Source organism: Crocuta crocuta, unplaced genomic scaffold (assembly GCF_008692635.1).
Source record: "Crocuta crocuta isolate KB4526 unplaced genomic scaffold, BGI_CrCroc_1.0 scaffold31, whole genome shotgun sequence".
NCBI lineage: Eukaryota > Metazoa > Chordata > Mammalia > Carnivora > Hyaenidae > Crocuta > Crocuta crocuta.
In genome coordinates this window covers 4955699-4977672 of record NW_027528362.1, presented here as the reverse complement: position 1 = coordinate 4977672, position 21974 = coordinate 4955699, and the positions used below count along the sequence as shown (strand labels likewise).

The 21974-nt window shown below is 40.6% G+C and overlaps 1 protein-coding gene across 1 annotated transcript in view; it reads left to right on the top strand.

Annotated features, from left to right (window-relative positions):
• NALCN (sodium leak channel, non-selective) overlaps positions 1-21974 on the top strand; it is a 293487-nt gene that overhangs the window by 177978 nt on the left and 93535 nt on the right. The window contains exon 15 of the mRNA XM_077753896.1: positions 21564-21700. Coding sequence (XP_077610022.1) covers positions 21564-21700 — 137 coding nt within the window. The remainder of the gene's footprint in view (positions 1-21563; positions 21701-21974) is intronic.

The window sequence follows — 21974 nt, the reverse complement described above, 5'->3', positions numbered from 1 at the left end:
GCTTTAGATGACAGAAATGTCATTATATTCATGAGATAACTGTTGGTGTGAGGGGCAGTTTTCTGAGGAATAGAAATGAATTAAGCAACCCAGTCATTAAAACTATCCAAAGTAGTTTTTTGTTTCCCCTGGAAAAGCAGATGATCTCATCGGAGCCACGGGAGTTAGGACTTTTGCGTCAGGTAAGAGCTCAGAGGCCATTCACTCTACACAATGGCAGACCCTGCCCAAGGCACCTGTCCTCTCGGTGACCTTCTGGAGCAGTGATGCTCTGTAGACATGGACACGATGTGCTTGCAGCATATTACAGTGCAGCGAGGCCTCTAGAGACTTTTAATGTATCTTATTATGATTGCGGTAAAAACAGTTGTGTTGAAATGTAAGTGCTGGTGCCCAGACATTTTTCAAGAATAGTAGAAACCAGTGTGAGTCACCTCTAAAATAGAGAGGTTAAATATGAAACACTAAACAAAGCTATTAGAGAAAGTCTGTTCTCGTGCTTGGGAGAGGAAATATGACCTTGAAGGTGGACGGGGTAGGAGAAAGCTGAAAGCCACGGTGAAGAAACTAGAACAGAAGAGAAGGAATAAGGAAAGGAAGGCACTGGGAAAGCATTCCAGAAATGAAATCCAAGGAAAGAACACAGATTATGAATAGAACCCAGTGATGAAGGGAGATAAATGGGGCTGAATCTTGAGTTAGGAAAGTGATAAAGTCAAATTGCCAGATGGCTAAGGACACCAGAGCCCTTCAGGGAAAAGTTCAGGGAGCAAGTGCAGCTTACACAGCCAACTGTTGGTGGAATCCTGACATCACATTCTTCTCAAGTATAGGCATCCTAGATCTCTTTTCCCCATGGCTTTCTGGTCACCTCCTTGGACTTTGAGACAGTGGCTTCCACCTAGGGACGGCTGTCCTGCAGAACTCTTCAGGAGAAAGTATGGAGCCAGCCGCCATTTTTAACACTTTAGGAAGCCAAAGGGAGTTGTGTGTTGCCCAGTGTAAGACCAGATGTGCTAACTCAAATGCCAACTTTAATATTTTTAGCTGGAAATAAATTCTAGGTGGCAGCAAAGCTTCCCTAATGCTAATGCTCTGAAGTCTCTTCGTATACGCCTTCCTTTTTTTTTTAAGTTTATTTATTTATTTTGAGAAGGGGAAGGGGCAGAAAGAGAGAGAGAGAGAGAGAGAGAGAGAATCTCAAGCAGGCTCTTCAGTATCAGTGCAGAGCCCAATGTGGGACTTGATCTCATGAACCATGAGATCATGACCTGAGCCAAAATCAAGAGTTAGATGCTCAACTGGGTGAGCCACCCAGGTGCCCCCCTATATGCCTTATTTTAAGGGAAGAGAGGAAACATTGAATTACTTATTGCTTAATAAAGGTATTTTGAAAAAAAAAGTCTTTTTTTTTTTAAACAGAATTCAGAGCGAGATACTAAAAGGGTCCCTTGAGGACACATTTGGAGAGGCTCTAATGTAAGTTCACCTTCCCATCACACCCACTCTCCACAGTATCACCAGTGCTGTGCCCCGATAGCCACTAAGGTAGCTCTTCTTTTGTCACTCTTCAAAACAGATAATGTTCTAAAAAAAATCATGCCAGTGATGCTCCATGCGAAACTCATCTTTTTCTTTCCCTGTGAGTTGCATATAAGATGCAACCGATTCCTGGCAGCAATACAACAGTAGTAATCTTTCCCCAGCCCCCATACCTAATTAAATAGAGACCATGCTTTTCTTCTCACCACCCTGAACCCCTGAAGACAAAGATAGACATTGATGCAGATACAGATATACATACAGGTATAGATACAAATAAAGATATAGCCATATAATGATTTTCTACATAAAACCAGAAAATTGACTAGAAATGGGGCTGTCCATGAATGTGTAATTGGGCTGCTGAGAAGCCAAATCAGTATGCAGAGAAGCTAAAAATCTCCTTGACCCAATGCTGTCCTCTGAACAGTACTTCCAGGAGACAATGACTTTGGTATTCAGTAGTGCAGCAAAGACACTGGAGATTGTAGGTGGGGTTTTTGCAAACTTTGAAAATGGGGAGACTCCTCACAGCTTTAATGATTTTTGCAAATCCAGTGCAGCACAGATATAAAGGGCTTTCTTTCAAGCAGTATAAAATTCATTAAACTATGAGGGAAAAAAAACCCACGGAGAAGCCTCAGGGAAAGAATCATGGAAAGGGGAAGTATAGATAGTCTATTTAGATTGAATTCAAAACTCTGAAATTAAAACTGTTTCCCCAGTGCTGCATCAAGTCTCATTTGAATTCTGATTCAAATTTGATGATGTTTGCTCTTCGGTGATGTCCACAGCATCGTGGGGATGGACATGTAGAGGAGTTTTTCTCTCTTAAAAGTGTGATTTAAAAAAAAATACATTCCCTTTAAAATGTGAGCTCTGGGGTCATGTTTCTCATTAGCCTTACCTGGGAGCTTTCATTCTCATGTCTGCCTTGTGTCCATACTGAGGTCCTTGTAGGTGGATGGACAGGTGGAGACAGGGTACCGGGGAGTGTGTCATTTGGCTCAGCACTGGTTGCCGTCTCCTGATCTGGGTCAGGCCTTCAGTCTTCTGGGTTTTGGGCCACGAGCGAATTCAAACTTGTGAAACATAAAAGAGAGACGTAACTGCTGTGATGGTAGATATCACATACTGAAAACTACCTCGTGCAAGGCACTGCATGTTAAATTATTGCACTTTATGCTGGATATTACAGACAGAAAGTAACACTCAAAGAAGTGTATTTCTTGCCTAAGTTCATACAAGTTGTAAGTGCCCAAGGTGGAATGACATGGGCTCTCTGACTCTAATCCAGTGTCCTCGCCCAAGGACATCATGATGCCTGCTCAGAGAGCCAGTTCATTCATTCATTATGAGATGTGAGTCTAGAAAGTGAGTTGGATGAAGCGCTTACATCTGTGGATCAGCATATTCTCACTGTGGGTGGATACACTGAAGGGTAAATTATAATCAGAGTATAGCACAGTGAGCCAGGAATCAGCATGAGGTGGGTGAGAGAGAAGGACTGCGTGATTCAAATATGTAATGCCATTAGGCTAAGGTTATATGAGGTATCCCTTTTATAGATAGGATGTTACTGCTAAGAGACTGTATCTATTCACTCCGTAATCCTGGGGTCTGAGTACTCACCTACTGTGCTTCAAACGTTATGTTAGGACAAGGGACATAATGATGACCAAGATACTGTTCCTGCCTTAAGTCACTTGTGAGGTGGTGGGAGAAGGTTACATGAAAACAGATGCTACGAGGGACTTGGGAAGCACATAAGAGTCACACCCAATCTTGATGATGAAATCAGAGTCATTGTCTCCCAAGTATGGTATAGACTAAACTGTGAAGGTCAAGTAATGCCTACCTATCCAGATGAAGGGGGTTAAGAGAAAGTGGCATGAGGAAGGGCACTCAAAGCCAAGAGAATAGCCAGCTTTTTCTTTTGTCAAGAAGAAGCATAGTGGTTTTTTGGAGGCCACTTGAAATTCACTGTGATTCGCAAGTGTTGAGTGAGGGAGAAATGGTAAGCTGGAAAAGTAAGCAGGGACTTGCAGGTGAAAAGCCTTGAGCAGTGCTGAGCGTTTAGGTATTACCTTGAGGGCATTTAAGCCCAAGAGTGACATAATGTTCCCTGCATTCCATCATCAGCATGGGGAATGGACTGAAGGGACCTACTGGTAAGAGCACCATTCCTGAGTCAGACAGTGATCGTGACCTCAACTAAAGGAAATTGAGACCAGGGAACATACAGAGGTGGTGGGATATGGAGGAGGAAATACAGAGGGTAGAATTTGGTGACCAGTTGGAAGTAAGAGAAGAGCAAAGGCAGGACACCTGGTGTCACCCAGGTTTCTAAGTTGCCCAAGGTGTGCCGAGAGAGAGCACAGGAGAAGGAAGAAATGGGGGTTGTGTTTGTTTTATTTTGGAGGACAAGGACTGGTTGTATTTTCCATGAGATGCCTGGGAGATATTTCTGAGACAATTTGTATGGATAGATAAATTTAAAGCTTAGGTAGACTAATGATGTTGAAATAGGTATTGGGGAGGAGCAAGAGTCAACTTGCAGGTGGTAACTTAAGCCTATAGAAGTCCTAAGTTTACCAAGGGAAGAATGGTTCCTGAGGAAAAACAAATGAATCATATAAGCCCAGGAAGAAGAGCCTGAAATATGAATTTGAAGTCACAGCCCAAGAGGTAGGAGGAAAATCCAGAATGTTTTTGTCATCAAATCCGAAGGTAAAAGTGTTTCAAGAAAGAGGCCATGATCAACAATGTCAAAGACTTCAGAGATGTCAAAAGTTGTCATCATAGAAAACACTCCTATTTATAATAACATCAGGAAGAATAAAATACTGAGGAATAAACTTAACGAAAGAGGTAAAAGATTTCTACACTGAAAATGACAACACATTGCTAAAAGAAATTACAGAAGACACAAATAAATAAAAAACAACTGTGTTCATGGACTGAAAGACTTAATGTTATTAAAATGTTAATAGCACCCAAAGTGATCCACAGCAATCCTATCGAAATCCCAATGTACTTTTTTGCAGAAAGAGAAAAACAAAATCCAAAATTCGTGTGGAACCTCAAAAGTCCCAAAACAAGACAAACTAAGTTGAGGCCTCACATTCCTTAATCTCAAAATATATCACCAAGCTACAGTAATCAAACAACATGGTACTGAAATAAAGGCAGACATGTAATCAGTGGAACAGGATAAAGAGAGCCCAGAAGTAAACCTTCATGTCTATGGACAAATGATCTTCAACAAGGGTGTCAAAACCACACAACATTAACAAATGATGCTGGGAAAACTGGATGTCCACATGCACATTGGACCCTTACTGTACACCATATACAAAAACTGACTCAAAACTGATTAAAGAACTTAATGTAAGACCTACAGCTATGAAACTCTTGGGAAAAAAAACATTCCAAAAAATTTCATGTCATTGAAACTGGCAATAACTTCTTGGATATAACATCAAAAGTACACATAGTAAAAGCAAAAATAGACAAATAGGACTACATCAAACTTAAACACATTTGTGCATCAAAGGAAATAATCAACATAGTGAAAAGGCACTCTCTGGAATGATAGAGAATATTTGCAAATCATGTATTTCGTAAGAGGTTAATATACAAAGAATTCTTACAACTCAAACAAACAAAAAATCAAGTAGCAAAGGATTTTAATAGAAATTTCTCCAAAGAAAATATAAAAATGTCTACAAACCATATGAAAAGATGGCCTAGCATCAGTAATCATCAAAATCACAATAAGATACAACCTCACACCCATTAAGATGGCCACTGGCTTTTCCATTGGATACTCTTTACTGCTTTGTCAAAGGTTAGTCGGCCATACATTTGTGGGTCCAATTCTGGGTTCTCTTTTCTATTCCACTGGTCTATGTATCTGTTGTTGTGCCAATACCATACTGCCTTGATGATGACAGCTTTGTAGTAGAGGCTAAAGTCTGGTATTGTGATGCCTCCCACTTTGCTTCTCTTTTTCAATATTACTTTAGCTATTCGGGGTCTTTTGTGGTTCTATACAAATTTTAGGATTGTTTGTTCTAGCTTTGAGAAGACTGCTGGTGCAATTTTGACTGGGATGGGATGAGCACTAGGTGTTGTATGGAAACCAATTTGACAATAAATTATATTTTTTAAAAAGGTGGCCACTATTAAAAAACTAGAAAAGAAAAAAAAAACATTGACAAGGACATGGAGAAATTGGAACACTTGCGCACTATTGCTGAGAATGGGTACCCCCTGTGAAAAACAGTATGAATCCCTCAAAAAATTAAAATAGATATGATCCAGGAATACCACTTCTGGGCATATACCCAAAAGAATTGAAAGCAAGGTCTTGAAGAGATATTTGCAAACCCATGTTTATTGCAGCATTATTCACAATAGCCAAGAGGTGGAAGCAACTGAAATGTCTATTAGCAGATGAATGAATAAAAACAATGTGTTGTGTATACATACAGTGGAATATTATTCAGCCTTAAAAAGGAAGGGGATTCTGACACATGCTACACATGGATGAGCCTTGAAGACGTTATGCTCAGTGACGTAAGCCAGAGACAAAAAGATAAATACTGTACAATTCCACCTCTGTGAGTTTCCTGGAGTAGACCAGTTCATAGAAACAGAAAGTGGATTGGTGGCTGCAAGGAGCCAGGGGAAGGGGGCAAAGGGTATTGTCAATCAATGGCTATAGAGTTTTAATTATGCAAGATGAAAAAGTCCTACAGATCTTTTGCACAACAAGGTGAATGCGCTTAACACTGCTGAACTGTAACCTTACAAATGAGTAAGATGGTACATTTTATGTTATGTATTTTTGACCACAACTTTAAAAAAATTTTTTTAATGAAAAAATGGTAGGGACACCTGGGTGGTTCAGTCAGTGAAGCTCAGGTCATGATCTTATGGTGGAGCCTGCTTGGAATTCTCTCTCCCTCTCTCTCTGTCCCTTTCCCCCATTCTCTCTCTGTCTCTGTCTCTCTCTCAAAATAAATAAATAAACTTTAAAAAGAAAAAATGGTGACAATATTAGCAGTAAGAAGGCAATCAGTAATGGCGATGATAGTAGGGCTCAGGCACTTGGGTGGAAGTTGGGTTCTAAGAGATGAGCAGTGAGTGACAGCTAAGGGAGTGAGGATGAATTGCCAGTCCTTTCTTCTCATACTTATCATACTCTAAGCTTCCAGACAGACCACTAGTTACTGGCTGATTCTTAATGTTTTTAAATATGTCACCACTATTTATTATAGAACTACCCACCCTTTTTTCTACTGTGGCATGTTAGAGAGTGATGTTTGCACAATACATTAGGTCAACAGCTGAGAATCTCAGCAGTTGGAGGCCTCACACATCAGGATTCCTGCTGCTCCAGGAAACACTGAGATGCCTGGGGTCCAGAGGATCAATACCCTGAAGAAACTACAAATCATTAGCAGCTGGGGTTTGGGAAATGGTATTTACTAGAAGCCTTTGATGTTACTCAACTCCACTTGAAGCCACTCTTCATCTTTTGGACAGAAATGACTCTTCAGTTGTCAATTTACATATTAATACCCATAATTTTCCATAATTTAAATCTCAGGAGGTCATCTTATATAGGATTTGCTCTGCTATTTCTGAAATTGCTTCATTGTTAGGCTTTGTTTAATACATGCTTATAACTGTAATAAGATGTGTTCTAAGAGATGAAGTGACGGAGGCAGGAAATGATTCAGATCAAGACTCAAGCCAATAGGTTGCAACAGAGACTCAAAATTTGTGGGTATCAATTACCAGCATTAGATATGGCCTAGAAATCTAGAAGTCAGTGCAGAAAGGGAAACAGCCAACCTGAATTTGGGAGTTAAAGTGGTAATAGTCAGGGATCAGAGCATCAAACAGAGGAGATACCTGTTAGAATTTATGTCCTCTGGTTGTGCATTGAATTATGTCCCCCAAAAAAGATATATTGAAGCCCTGATCCCTAATACCTCTGAAGGTGACCTTATTTGGAAACGAGGTATTTGCAAATATAATCAAGTTAAGATGAGATCCTTAGGGTGAACCCTAATCCACCATGGCTGGTGTCCTTATATGAAAAGGAAAAGAGACAGACAGACAGATATACAAGAACATCATGTGATGACAGAGGCAGAGACTGTGAGGGGTTTACAAGCTAAGGAGCACCAAGAATTGATGACCGTTACCAGAAGCAAAGAGAGAGACATTGAACAGACCCTCCCACAGAGCCCCCAGAGGGCACAAAGCCCACAGACACCTTGATTTTGGACTCCCAGCTGCCAGAACTGCAAGACAACAAGTTTCTGTTGTTTTATGCCACCCAGTGCCCTCACAAACGGACACCACCTCCAGAGCCATGTTCTCTGGCCTCAGGAAGTACTCCCCTTTTGGCACTGAGATCATGGCCCAATGGGGAGCAACATGTGCAACTCAGGATACAGACCAGCTGTCATCAACCAGGAGCAGCCTTCTAAGCATTTGGGATCATTTACCTTCACCCTTACTCGCATAAGTCCCATAAAAAGTGAGTTTTATAAATTTGAGACTCTCTTGGAAGAAGGGTTTCCTTTAAGCCCTTTCAAACTTTCATTCCATGAATGACTAACCCAAACCAGATCAATTTTAGAGGATTTGTTTTCACAAACCTTGCTCTTTGCCTCATGCCAATGGCACTTGAGACTTTTTATAAATTACCTGAAGTCTCTCTTGTCTTTGAACAAACATAAAATGACTTGCCTAAGACTCTTCAAGTTTACATTGACCAATGGTTGGTTGTATCATCCTACAATTGTGCTAATTCAGAACTACTTTCATTACATTTCCCCCACAGCACTATGCAACACAACCCCTCAATTTTAAAAAATGGGAAGGTTTATAGGGGAAACATGCCCTAATTGGGGAAGAAGCTCTCCCTTCAGCTCTGCCTCAACTCCACACACCCAGTCCTACTACTTAGCTGTGGGGACTCGATCTCATTTGCTTTCTGAAATCAAGAGAACAAAACTTTTTTAAGTGAACGGCATTTTTTTCTTTAGATCCTTTCCCAGGCAACGGGAAAGTAGATTTTTATGGTTCTAAGGGAAAAGCATGACAATTGGTTTTCAGTTTTATTGAATGTCTCACAGTCATTGAATTGCAAAAGGACTGTGTTAGACTGTGTTAAGACTGTAAGGAGTTAAGATACAATCAGCATTGCCCTGAGTGCACCTACACATGAACGTGAATGCGTTGGAGGTGCTGTCATTGCCTTGATGCCTTTTGGGCTCAAGTTTTACACAGCCTGTCTTTTCCTTGTTCTGAGTCTCAGTCCATATACTTTTCCATTCTTCCCAAAGCATTTTAACCATCTGCTTGTTCATTTGTTCCTCAAATCTTTGAGTCCCTCCTATGTGCAAGACGCTGGGCCAGGCACTAAAGAGACAAGAATAAACAATTAAATTCTCTGTTCTCATGGACTTTATGGTCTAAAGGAAGAATTGGACATAAATAACCAAACCAATTAATAAATATTTACAAACTAAGATGAACTTCCTTTAGAAAAGAACACTTTTTGAGTGAGAAGTTCATAGAAGACTCTGAGCCATGTGGGGATAAGGGCAGTGAGGAAGGAGGAAGAAACACTTGAGCTAGGTTATGAAGGATGAGCAGCAGCGACCAGAATGACCAAAATGCAGAAATCCCAGGGTCAGGTGGTGTAAAGTGAGTGTAGAAAAGCAAGCAGGGCATAGACCATGCAGCACTTTGAGAAGCCAAGAATTTTATATTAGACCTAAGAACATGGGAAGCCACAGAAGGCTTGAAGATGGAGGCAGTGGTAAGTTGGAGAGCTATTTGGGAGGTAATATCAGCAGGGATGTGGTGAGGGCTTGGACTTAAGGGCATAAGTGAAGAGTCTCAAGGATGACTTTTGGTTTCAGGTTCATCTCCTTGAATGGATGATGGTAACATCCACCAAACCAGGAAACATTAGCACAGAATCCTATTTGAGGGAAAAGATCAGCAACTCAGTCTTGGGCATGTTGTGACTGTGATGAGTTTAAGACTGAGTGGAGACCCCTAACAGCTGCATGGGTACATCTAGAATTCAGGAGTGAAGGCTGACTGGCTAGAGATACAAATATGGATGTTCAAGATAATCTTCATTTAGCCACATGTCCCACTTATCATATAAGTGGGGGGGTAAGTCAGGGAAGAAACCAGACAAAAATACTCACCCTTTTGATTCTTCAGTCCTAGTGAGGTTCTCTGTATAGATATAATAGTGGAAGTTATAAATTTGATTGAGATTGTACAGAGTAGAAAGAAAAGACATGCTAGAACCGTGAAGAAAATGCTTAACCCTTAGGTTACCCTTTAGGGTACTTTACCCTTAGGGCAACACAAATAATCTCTCTCTATTTTTCTTCCTGTAAGTTTTGACTTTTGGTTTTGTTACAAATCATCAACACTCCGTCTCAAGTTCAAACACTGAACAAGAGAAGATCTGATCGGCCCAGCTAGTCAACCTCCTTCCTTTTAGGCCAGAATTTCATGTCTATGACTGCTTACAGTGCTGGTCATCCCTACAGAAGGTGATCAGCTTTCAACAGGTCTAGATCCAGACCAAACCACAAAGAGGGCCACCCTGAAATGTGGCCGGTTTCCTAAGACAGTCCTTTCTTCTCCTAGCCCCCCACCTTGGCCCTTGCTCTGAAGAAGCTAGACTCAAAAGAAGGAGCTGTGGAGCAGTGAGGGAAGGGACCTTGTCCCCTCCCCAGGTCCAGACATGAAGGCACACTTGTAGGGTTTGGGAAAGGTTTGAATCAGGTAGGAGACTGGATCGATCTGGGATGATTTTTAATAAAAGGTGGCCAGAGAGTTATGGAATTTATCTAAGAAAAACAACCAGGCTTCTTTCTCCTTATTCATAATTCTACTTCCCTGTACTTGAGAGTTAATGAGTTCATTATTGGCCTTTCCTTATATTCTACTCTGTGTGCTTGCTCAATAGTAGGCACAGTGGGAGATGGGGCATGCCTGGCATTCTCACACACAGCCGTATGACTGTTGAATATCTTTTGCTCTGATATGAACAAAAGAGTGACTTCGGTTATTTCTAGGAAATGAGAAATGTACATGCATGCTGTTTGGTTTTGATGTTATTCTTATTTCCATTTTGCTTTGCATAAAATATGTTGATTAATGTGAATCTTCATAGTGCATCTAATAAGCCGCTTTTATCAAAGTCTGCAAAATTGAACAACTCTACAATCTACCATAAGCATACTCAGGAATGGCACTTGGAAAATGCATGCTTATTTCCTGAAAAAGAATCACTTAAGGAGGCAGAACACGGCTGAGGTTCAAGACCCCAATGTGGGGACTGCAAAATTTGTGTCTTCCATGCCTCCAGTTTAAAGTGTGGTATTTATTTTGCAGTAAATACCATCACTGATGCTAGTTATATGTACACTAATGTAGAACAAATAAGGAAATTTACTATAAATAATGTCACACTGTTGGAGAAAGAAGTTACAAATAAGCAAAGGGGAGATGCCAGGATTAACCCAATGGTACCAGATTGTAGTAGGAGTATCAGCATGAGCTCAGTTTATTTTAAGATAGAAGATAGATACATAGATATGTAGCCAGATACATAGATACATGGATGGATACATATATATGATCTAAGGTTACATAAGACCCATCCATCCATACACAGGTGTTAAATATAGATATGTATATATACATAGTTTTATATTCATCCGCGTACTTCCTCTGAGTGAGCCTGGAAGCAGTGATATATCAAAAACAAGAAGTAAACCTAGTGCGAAGATTTTCATTTCTTTTCTAATGTTTATTTTTCAGAGAGAGAGAGAGAGAAACAGACAGAGCATGAGCAAGGGAGGGACAGAGAGAGAGACAGAGAGACAGAGAGACAGAGACAGAGACAGAATCTGAAGCAGGCTCCAGGCTCTGAACTGTCAGCATAGAGCCCGATGTGAGGCTCTAACTCACAGACCAGGAGATGAAGTCAGACACTCAACTGACTGAGCCACCCAGGCACCCCTAAGATTTTCATTTCTAAATACCATTTCAGTAAAGCAAATTAGGGTTCTTTGGAGAAATGGCTGATTCTCGAGCTGAGCTGGGGAAAATACAAGATAAGGCCTAAGTATTTTCTGGAGCCCAGAAAGTAAGAAAGCACTTTTTAAAAAGAAAGGAGAAAAAAGGAAAAAGGTGTATTGAAAGAGTAGAGAAGCCACCTGGAAAAGCCCCCGATGACCAAAGCAGGAACAGTTGAACAATAAAATAAATAACAGTACTAGATTATAACCCAAGGATAAAATAAACAGCCAAAAAACCATACTTACGCATAAATAAATTATTGAATTTAAAAATGGAGAAGTGACAACTCTTCCTTACAGAATAATCCCAAGTGAATATAGAGGAAATATAGAGAAATAGAGATAATAGAATAATAAATGAGGGGATAGAAAATTGCCATTAGAACATTACACTTACAAGTGAGGCAAGCAAGATCTACTGATGCATGCTAAAATCAATGTGAGACTCTAAGGAGAAATAGAATATTTGCATGACCTCAAAGTTTCTCCCTTCAGAACTCATTTTTTAAATTATTCTGATGGTTTTTAATTTAATGCAAATTCTTTGATACTTCCCCCTCCTAGGAGATGAAGCCTAAGTCTTCTCTCCTTCACTGTGGGCAGGAGTTGGTGACTTGCTTCTACCTGGTAGTGTAAGGAAGCGGAAACACTGTTAACATGGCGGTGAAGAAACCTGGAAGACACACCTTACCCCAGTGATGGCACTTGCCATCATACGATGAGATAAGCCTAGCGTCTCCATGATACTCTCCCCCCAAAATCCATACCTCAGCCAAATCATGAGAAAGCATTGGACAAGCCCATACTGAGGGCCACCCTGCAAGTCACCTGCCCAGTACTCTTTAAAGCTGTCAGGGTCATTTAAAAACAAGGAAAATATGAGAAACTGTCACATGCTCTAGAGGAGCCTAAAAAGACATGATAACGAAATTTAATGTGGCACCTGAATTGGATCTTGAAACAGAAAAGACCCTGATACAAAAACCAGTGTCTGCACTTTAGCTAAAGTATTCGACCAAGGTTAATTTCTTAGTTTTGATAAATGTTCTATGGTTATATAAGATGCTAACATAAGAAAAAGCTGGGTCAAGGGCACACAGGAACTCTCTGTACTATGTTTGCAACTCTTATGTAAGTTTTAAATGATTTCAAAATAATGTGTTGTTTTTTTTTTAATGGGATAAGAATTTTCTGTGGTAAAGTCCAATAACACAACATATAAATATAAATTGGCTGCTATGTGGCCTTGTTCAAAGAGACATACATCTGTGAAGCTTCATGCCATGAGTATGTTGTATAGAATTTATAGTTCATTATACTTTTTTGATCTTAAGAAGTTGAGAGCACACATTTCATCAGGAGCCAAACGCTTTTTATGATTTTGTTTCTAATAGGAAATCTGATGAGATTGTTATTTCTCCTCATCATTAATCAGTAAATATTCTGAAAGGCTCCCATTCTGAAACTGGGAGCCTTGTTTGTGCTGGTTAATATGGCTGCTTCCACATTGTAAAGAACCTTAGAAAAGGGTAACAAAATGCCGAGAAATATCACAAAGGAGCCACTTTTCCTGTTTATGGGAGAACATTGATTCTGCCATTTTTGGTGTCCATCTCATTATCATTGTGTTATCTTTGTCCTGTGTATGTAAATATATGGTGTGAGGCCATGGGGTACTAAGATTGCCACCTTAATTTAAAATGTGTCATCTTAGTAGGGGAAAGATACACATGATTAGGAAGCTACAACCTGAAGACCTGCACACTAACGTTGAAGAAGGAACATAGGAGAACATATATCTAACTCACATTGCAGCCAGGTAGGGAAGATGCGTCTAAAAATGATGACCCGAAATGTTGTTAGTAAGATGGGAGAAGACGTTCCATGTTAAGGAAATAACATACAAAATTGCAGACGTAAAAACCCATCTATTGCTTGAAAATGTTTTTTTGGTGAGGCAAGATAAAGCAGTTTTTAGAAAATCAAACTGTGGAATCAGAAAGATTCCACCGTCCAGTACCACCACTTCCAGCCGCGTGACCTTGGGCAGCTGACTTAAGCTCCTGTGACGTCAGTTTCCTCATCTGTAACATGCTAGGACATGGAGCTACCTCATGGGACTAAACTGGATTAAATTATATTAGCAATGTCAGGCATTCAGCATAGAGTCTAGCACTCATGTTTACTACTTCAATTTACCAATTATTGTTATTCTAAGAAATCTTCCTAGAGGAGATAATTTTTGAGGGAGTTAACTGAGTGTAGAAGGAAAGTGTGTTGCGAGCGATAGCAGGGCCGGGGGAGGGGGCTGGGGGGGAAGGAGGAGTCTGTTCAGAGCCACAAATACATGAAGTAAGACTGTGGGAGGGACCTGCAAGCCACTATTGTTGGAGTATAAAGTGCAAGGCACCGAGGGGTCATTTATGCCGTCTTAGAAGATTCTTATTTCTTCTATACACAGTTGAACATTCTTGAATTACTTTAAGGACCCGGAACACGATGGCGTGTTTTGTTTTGTTCTTTTTCAGATTCTGTAAAGAAAAATGGGTTCAAGGGGCAAGACTGAGATGGAACCCAGTTGGGAGCGGGGGAAGAGGGCGGTGAGTAGTGGCAGTGAGACAAAACCAGGGTGCCCACGTGGCCGCTGGCTTCAGCAGCGTGGGAAATGTTGGTGGCTGCTCAGCGCAGCCCTGAGGTGCTGGAGAGACACCCAAGCTAGCAAGGGTGGAAGATGAGGGGAAGTTAGTGCAGGTAAGCAGCATGCATAGCGAGTGTAGACGACTCTTTGGAGAAGGAGGTTTGAAAAGGGAAAAGAATAGGCTCAGGGGAAACAGTGGCCACTCTTCCTTTTCATTTTCATTTTTAAAATCAAGGGTCTTGAGGAAATCAATCAATCAAAGGGGCAGAAGGTGGAGCGTGGAAAACGTCAAGGGGGTCCCACACTGGACGGAGGAGAGGGGACAGAGGAGAGTGTATTTATCCCCACTGGCTGAGATGAGAGCATTTTCAGGCAGAAGTAGCAGTTACTGTGGCATAGTGATAGCTTTGGTTTTTATAGCACATTTCCCTTGAGTAATTCAAATTACAGGCAATATGCTATCTCACTTATATATCTGGCATTTATATAAAGGAGGGAAGATCCTCATTTTTCATTTGAGAACATTGAAATCCAGAGCGGTTAAGGGATTATAAAACCAAACAAAATTTTAAATCCACATCTCACTTTTTTTTTTTTACTGTTTTTACTTAGACTGTGTTTTCTCCTGTGTTTTGTAAGTCAAAACAGGGAGGACAGTTATGTGAGCATAATATATATGTGTGTGGATATGTATATATTCTGAATTCCCTTTGGTGTGGGCTTTATCCTATTACCTACTGAATATTCATCTCTTCACAAGAGCCAACTATCTAGTTTACGTAGGATTCTAATATAATTTCATCTGAAGTGGAGCCAAAAAACCGCATTTTTTTATCATAATGAACATGTTTCTATGACTCAGTAAGTTTCCTAATGGAAACAACTGCATCTCGGTTGAATAACACAAGAGATATAGAATGTAAAGTAGAGGTGTTTGGACCCTAGAAGAAAAAACATGCAAAAGCAAACCGTGTTCATGACTACTGTCTTAAAGAAATCACTAATTCCATTAATAGGATTTCAGGGGACCATCAGATGAGGAGAACTTACCCATTCGACATAATTAGGTATTCTAGTTTTGAATAGTTTCTTTTTTTTCCCTCTGACTAACTTGTTAGCAATTTCTGCCCGTCTTGCCTTGTTGCAAGTGTCATTCACACTGCTTCACAAAGTCACCTTCTGAAGGACAGTTAAAGCCTGGAAGATCTTGGGTTCAGTGCTGTGTACATCTCAGGGATGGCACAAGACAATATAAATGTAAGAGTCCTTGCTAAGTGCTCTGCTGGGCCTCCTGAACCAGGAAGTGCCGAAGAAGCCACTTAACGCCCCAGTGCACCAGCTCCTCTACAGCCTTCCGCACCCCCCCCACCCTCACCCCCGTTTTCCTCACGGACACGCTGTGAGGATGAAGGGGTAACACCTCTGAATCTGTCGAGAGGTGTCAGAGAGGAAACACCACGTGCCATTAATCAACTGATGTTATAAAATCACTCTGAACATTCTGGGGTGCCAGCTGTCATATTAAAATGTGTCTTTTATGGCCCAGAAGCCAAGAAATAAAGGCGTCTAGTTTGTATCAATAAAACCCCAATTTGACCTTGGAAGTACTGGATGTATTCCAGATTTTTTGTAAAAGGGGGGAGATAAACACTTTTTAAGGGAAGCATTTTTAAGAGCATACGGTAGTGCTGTCGTATATTCAGTCATGTGGCTGACGGCCCTTGGCCCAGGGCAAAAAAAAAAAGAAAAGAAAAAGAAAATGTCCTCCCTTCTAAGAAACTCTCTATTGGACTCAACAGCCTAGTGAAGGGTATTCTTTATATTTTACATCAAGGTTTTATAGTAACACTGGGACACATGGATATTAACAAAGACTAACATGTTTGATCATTACTCCTGATATCCCATCTGTTTTAACCCAGAAGCTGTGTGATTTGGGTTGTAAAATCACAGATGCAAAATAGCAAGAGAAACTTGCTTGAAAAATAATAGTTTATGCTTTAGGGAGAGTCTCATTTCTGAATTACTGCATCATGTATAGATCCAGAAAAACTGGCCAAACCCATTGTCTAAAGAAGAAAAGAGAATTCGGCCCTGGTTGACTCAGATAACGAAGCTGAACTTCCTTCTCCAGATTGCACATAATGTAGCCGTTTTTCACATACCCAACTGCCAGAAAAATACTCCTCAGTGACATTGACCTCCAGGTCTATGCACATTTTTCAAAGTCGCATGAACTATATTTTAAAATTAGAATCTTTCCCAAGTCGGCTTTTTAAGTTGTTTTCTTTTAGAAAAATCATACCTAAAATTACAAAATATTTTATTTAACATAATCCTTCAATTCAGTTATTTGTTGCAGCGTTTAGAAGGGAACCAAAACTGAATAATGTTTGAATATTTTAGTGGAAGAAAGCCCAGGCTGGAATATGGAAGATGTAGGCGATGAGGCAGAACAGGGTATGTGTCATGCAGAGCGATTACACCCAAGTCTCTTGAGAAGCACACGGAAAGCAAAAGGCTTTCAGCTGCCCAATGTGTAATGATATCTTTGCAAGACAGGTGCTGAGCCGTAGAATAGCCCTGAGCTTTGATGATTTATATATTTTAAAGCTCAAGGTTTGAATTTTTCTCTTTTATTCTTATTTCTTTTTTTTTTGTAAATGTGTTTTTTTAAGCCACGTGAGGTGAGCCACATCATGTTCAGTCGAAGCCATTATAAACTCTTTCCTTTGTTACCATTCGTTATATTAGATTTTTCTTTTCTTCAATTTTTTAATTTACTTTGAGAGAGAGAGAAAGAGACAGAGTGCGAGTGGGGGTGGGGCAGAGAAAGAGGGAGACACAGAATCTGAAGCAGGCTCCAGGCTCTGAGCTGTCAGCACAGAGCCCGATGCGGAGCTTGAACTCATGAACCATGAGATCATGACCTGAGCCACTCAAACGCCCCTACATTAGATTTTTCAACATAAACACTAAAATCTTGTGTTCTCTGCATTCTGCATTCTCTTCCTTCCAGTCAAAAGTTATGATCTTTGAAATTATTTTCAGATGGACATTTACAATTACAGTTACTATGTGTTAGAAGTTCTGCTTTTGTGGTATAATATAACGATCTTAAATTATTATACCATATATTCAGTGTAATCCACATTACTCACCGATTTTATATCAAAGTAAGTTTAACCTTGGAAAAATCTGTGCCCAAATTCAAGAAGAGGGCAGAATTTGGATTAAAGGGTGAAAAAGGCTTATCGTGTATCATGACTGTGGCTTCCAAGTACAACGCAGTACTTTTCTTTACTCTGTCTGCCTCATCTTCATCCCACCCTGCACAACCTCCACATGCAAGCCAGTCCTATCTTCCTCTTTGCATTTTTTCCCCTTTTTGTATCTTGGCCAAGATCATGGACTGGGGAAGGAGACATGGTCCAGGTTATGGTGATTCATAGCAGTGGCATAAAAATTAGATGATTTGGGAGCGCCTGGGTGTCTCAGTCAGTTGAGCGTCCAACTTTGGCTCAGGTCTTGATCTCACGGTTCATGGGTTTGAGCCCTGCACCCTGCTCGACGCTGACAGCTCAGAGCCTGGAGCCTGTTTCAGATTCTGTGTCTCCCTCTCTCTCTGCCCCTTCCCCACTCACACTCATGCTCCTTCTCTCTCTCTCTCTCTCTCTGTCTTTCAAAAATAAAATAAACATTAAAATTTTTTTTAAACCAGAATCTGGGGCACCTGGATGGCTCACCTGGTTGAGTGTCTGACTCTAGATTTCAGCTCAGGTCATGATCCCAGCGTTGTGGGTTGGAGCCTGGAGTTGGGCTCTGCGATGAATGTGGATCCTGCTTGAGATTCATTCTCTCTCTCTCTCTCTCTCTCTCTCTCTCTCTCTCCCCCTCCCTCTCTCTCCCCCTCTTCCCCTTTCACCATTTCTCTCTCTCTCCAAAAAATATTTTTAAAAAGTAAAAAGAAAAACAGAATCTTGCCCCCGAAGAGTTTACAGTTTGGGGAGGTATAAGTAACACTAATACAAAGTAGAATGAAATGTGTTCCATTTTAACAACATGCAGGCAAGGTGACTATTTTTCAACACTGGTACTCTACATATGTCAATCATCATAGTCTAAGGTATTTGATTAAATACTATACAATTGTATGTCTAAGGCCGCCTGGGTGGCTGAGTCAGTTAGGCATCTGACTTCGGCTCAGGTCATGAGCTCAAGGTCCGTAAATTCGGGCTCCAAGTTGGGCTCTGTGCTGACAGCTCAGAGCCTAGAGCCTGCTTCAGATTCCGTGTCTCCCTCTCTCTCTGCCCCTCCCCTACTCACACTCTGTCTCTCTTTGTCTCTCAAAAATGAATAAACGTTAAAAAAATTTTTTTTTAATTTTACGTCTAAACTTACTCTAAACATCTATGAGTTCATCGATGTAAGTTCAGGCTGAATGTCACAGCGCCTAATTTTATTCTATTCTGTGAATCTAGGGATACTTAGACTCTACAGGAACAAATTTATTCAGTCAGTAAATGGATACTTTCTGCTTATCTCTCCACCCTTCAGGATATACCTAAAATCCTTTCTTTTATTTCCAAGTTATTTGCCAGAGAGTTTAGTTCTGCCGGTGTTTGCATAATTATCCATTCAATGTAAATTTGTTTCAGTTACTTTGTGTCAATATTGTGGCAGCCCCAGAAAATGAAACAAGGCAACACACCCAACCCCTGCAAGGACCTTGTTCTCCAAGGACCCTGGTCATTCTAGAGTTTACAGTCTCAGGGCAAAGAGAAACAGTGGTCAAGAATTTCAACTACTGTATGTGTCCCTCCAAAATTCATGCCCACCTGGAGCCTCAGAATGGGACCTTGTTTGGAAATTAGATTTTTATAGACATAATCAATTAAGACCATACTGCTTTAGGATGGACCATGATTTAAATGACTGGTGTGTTTGTAAGAGAAAAGAGAAGGGGACTCAGATAGACACAAACACACAGGGAAGAAGCCTTGTGATTTCACAGGAAGAGGACAGAGCGATGTTGCTATAGGTCAGGAAACACCAGAATTGCTGAGAAGCTGAGTCAAGGGAAGGAGCCTTCCCTAGAGCCTTCAGAGAGAGCATGACGCTGCTGATACCTTGATTTAGGACTCCCAACCTCCAGAAAACTGGGAGAAGTTTCTGGAAATAAAAGTAGCACCATCATTTTTTAAAACTTCTCCCTTTGCTCCTCACCTTGAGCTCCCAGCACCTTGTTTAGATCTCAGCTAGAAGCGCTATTATATTTGTCATTATCTGTTTATATAACCCTCTATCCTTTATAATGTGGGCTCCGTGAGAGCAAATACTGTGTCTCAGTTATTTTTATATCCCTAGAACTTCGCACGGAATCTGGCCTCTGGGATTTGATTTATAAGTGACTGCACTGATATATAAATAAATGAGTCAGCAAATGCATGAATTAAATACCTTGTCTCTGCTCTATCTTCTCGGCCTGTCTTTGGCCTTATATAATTGCCTTCTCTCTGGTCTGACTTAACATATTAACTGCTTTTTCTTTTTCTGTGTGGTCTACTTACCACTGACAAATATTTTTCCACCCGTTGTACCAATAAATTTTTGGAAAACGAGTCTCTTCCTCGTGAATTTATTTGCTTACATGTGGAGCCATTTTTCTAATTCCTGCATCTCATGGAAATGCTAGCCGGGTTGGCTTTGCACATTTGGGAGCTAATTCTCTATCGTTGTCACCATCATGGACATCGAATGGTTGAGAGCATACGCTGTGTTCCATTTAGAGGATGAGAAGGCAATGAACAACAGTGGCCCTTTCTCTAAATGAGGTCACCACCTCAGTCAGAAAACCACAGACAAGCCCCAGAATGAACTCAGATGTACAGATGGCTATGGCAAAATATTTGTGTTATATAAAACAAAAATGTAAGAATAGTTTCTGAAGTTTATGAGAAATGAGTCATGTTTTCTGAACTAGAATTAAGACGTATATCCTCACTATGAGCTCAGAACCAATTGGACAATCCTACATTGTATTGAAATTGGATGTTCCCCCAGATGCATCACCCATGTTCTCTCTGGCCCGTGTGGGTGCCCTCACTCAGGGAGGAGGGAACACTTGTCACCTCTCTGGCTTATAAAAACGTTCTCGACCTCCCATGCTAATCTCTCCACAAACTGGAGACAGGTTGTAATTATAAAGTAAAAGCATACCCAGCAAGGGAGAAGAAGCTGATGGTTTCGAAACATGCTTCCCTAAGCCCAGCAGAGAGGCTGCCTGAATGTGATGGACTCTTTGAACAAGTTCGGCGTTCCGAAATGCCGGCTGGAGAGCAACGTGAGAGATGGGTGGACAGGGAGAGGTTCATCCCCCTCTACAGAGAGGTCTGAGAGGAGGGAGTAGCCAAAAGAAGGGAGGTTGGCAAGAGAAGTCAGCCTTGGATTGGGAAGACGGTGGGTGAGATGGGGAGGAAGCACACTACTTCAATTTTCAGGCCAGAGCTGGCCAAATCCAACCCTTTGATGGCTCCTTAGCTCAGCACGCATTCCAGTTTCTGACGTCAAGTCTCAGTCTCTGTGAAACCTAATTTGTAGAAATACAAAAGCCCTCTTGTAAATAGATGATAGTTAGATACCATTTGCTTGTCATTTCTTACACAGATATTTTATGGCATATAATATAATCATTCCCAAGCATCCATCCTTCCAACTAAACAGAGAACTCTTCCTGTCGGTATCAAAGCTTTTGAGCTTTTCTTTTTAATCTGCTAGAATAAATGACGCATTTTCTTGACACTCTCCCTCTTTACAAATATTACTACTTAGGACTTTCATTTACTTGTATTCTTTCGATTTCCTGCCGTAGCACACATATTTATAAAACAAATATTATTGTTAGGTTATTGTATATGCTAGTGATAACAAGTAAACAATAAAAAGTAATGTTTAGTATTAATGTGAATACTTGGGAATACAATATGTGTTTCTTCTCTTTTTTTTCTGGGTTAGTCTTTTGCTTGGTTCAGTTTGGGGTTAGTTTTCTGGGTGGTTCAAGTTTGAATGCGCAGGGAGAGAGGGGGTAGACGGCGGACACGGGAGCGCACTTGGTGGGTCTCTGCTGCCATCTACCGTCTGTCAGGCACCAACTCATCATTTCCTTGATGCGAAAACTCAAAGTATCTGACTCACATATGCCAAGTTCCCCCTTGTCGTCTTCTTTCTATTTTTTTCTTCAGTTAAAGCAAAGTGAAGCCAATGCAGACACCAAAGAGAAGCTCCCTTTGCGACTCCGAATCTTTGAAAAATTTCCAAACAGACCACAAATGGTGAAGATCTCAAAGCTTCCTTCAGATTTTACAGTTCCTAAAATCAGGTATTAACATATTTATTTCGTCGTACGTGCCGAATACACTGTCAAAGATTTATCTTAAATCTGCCCCAGCCCTTCTTTCGAATTCATGTTTGAAAGAAGGGATTTTTTTTTTCTATGTTTAAGTTATTTATATTTCTACTCTCTCTACCTCTGGTTTAAAAACCACTGACCCCTTTAAGCAATATATTCAGAACAGTCATTTGATGGCGGCATTAGCCAAGGCGGGAAAGCAAAGCTGCTCCTTCCTGCTTCTCCCTGAGATGCTTCTCGTGAT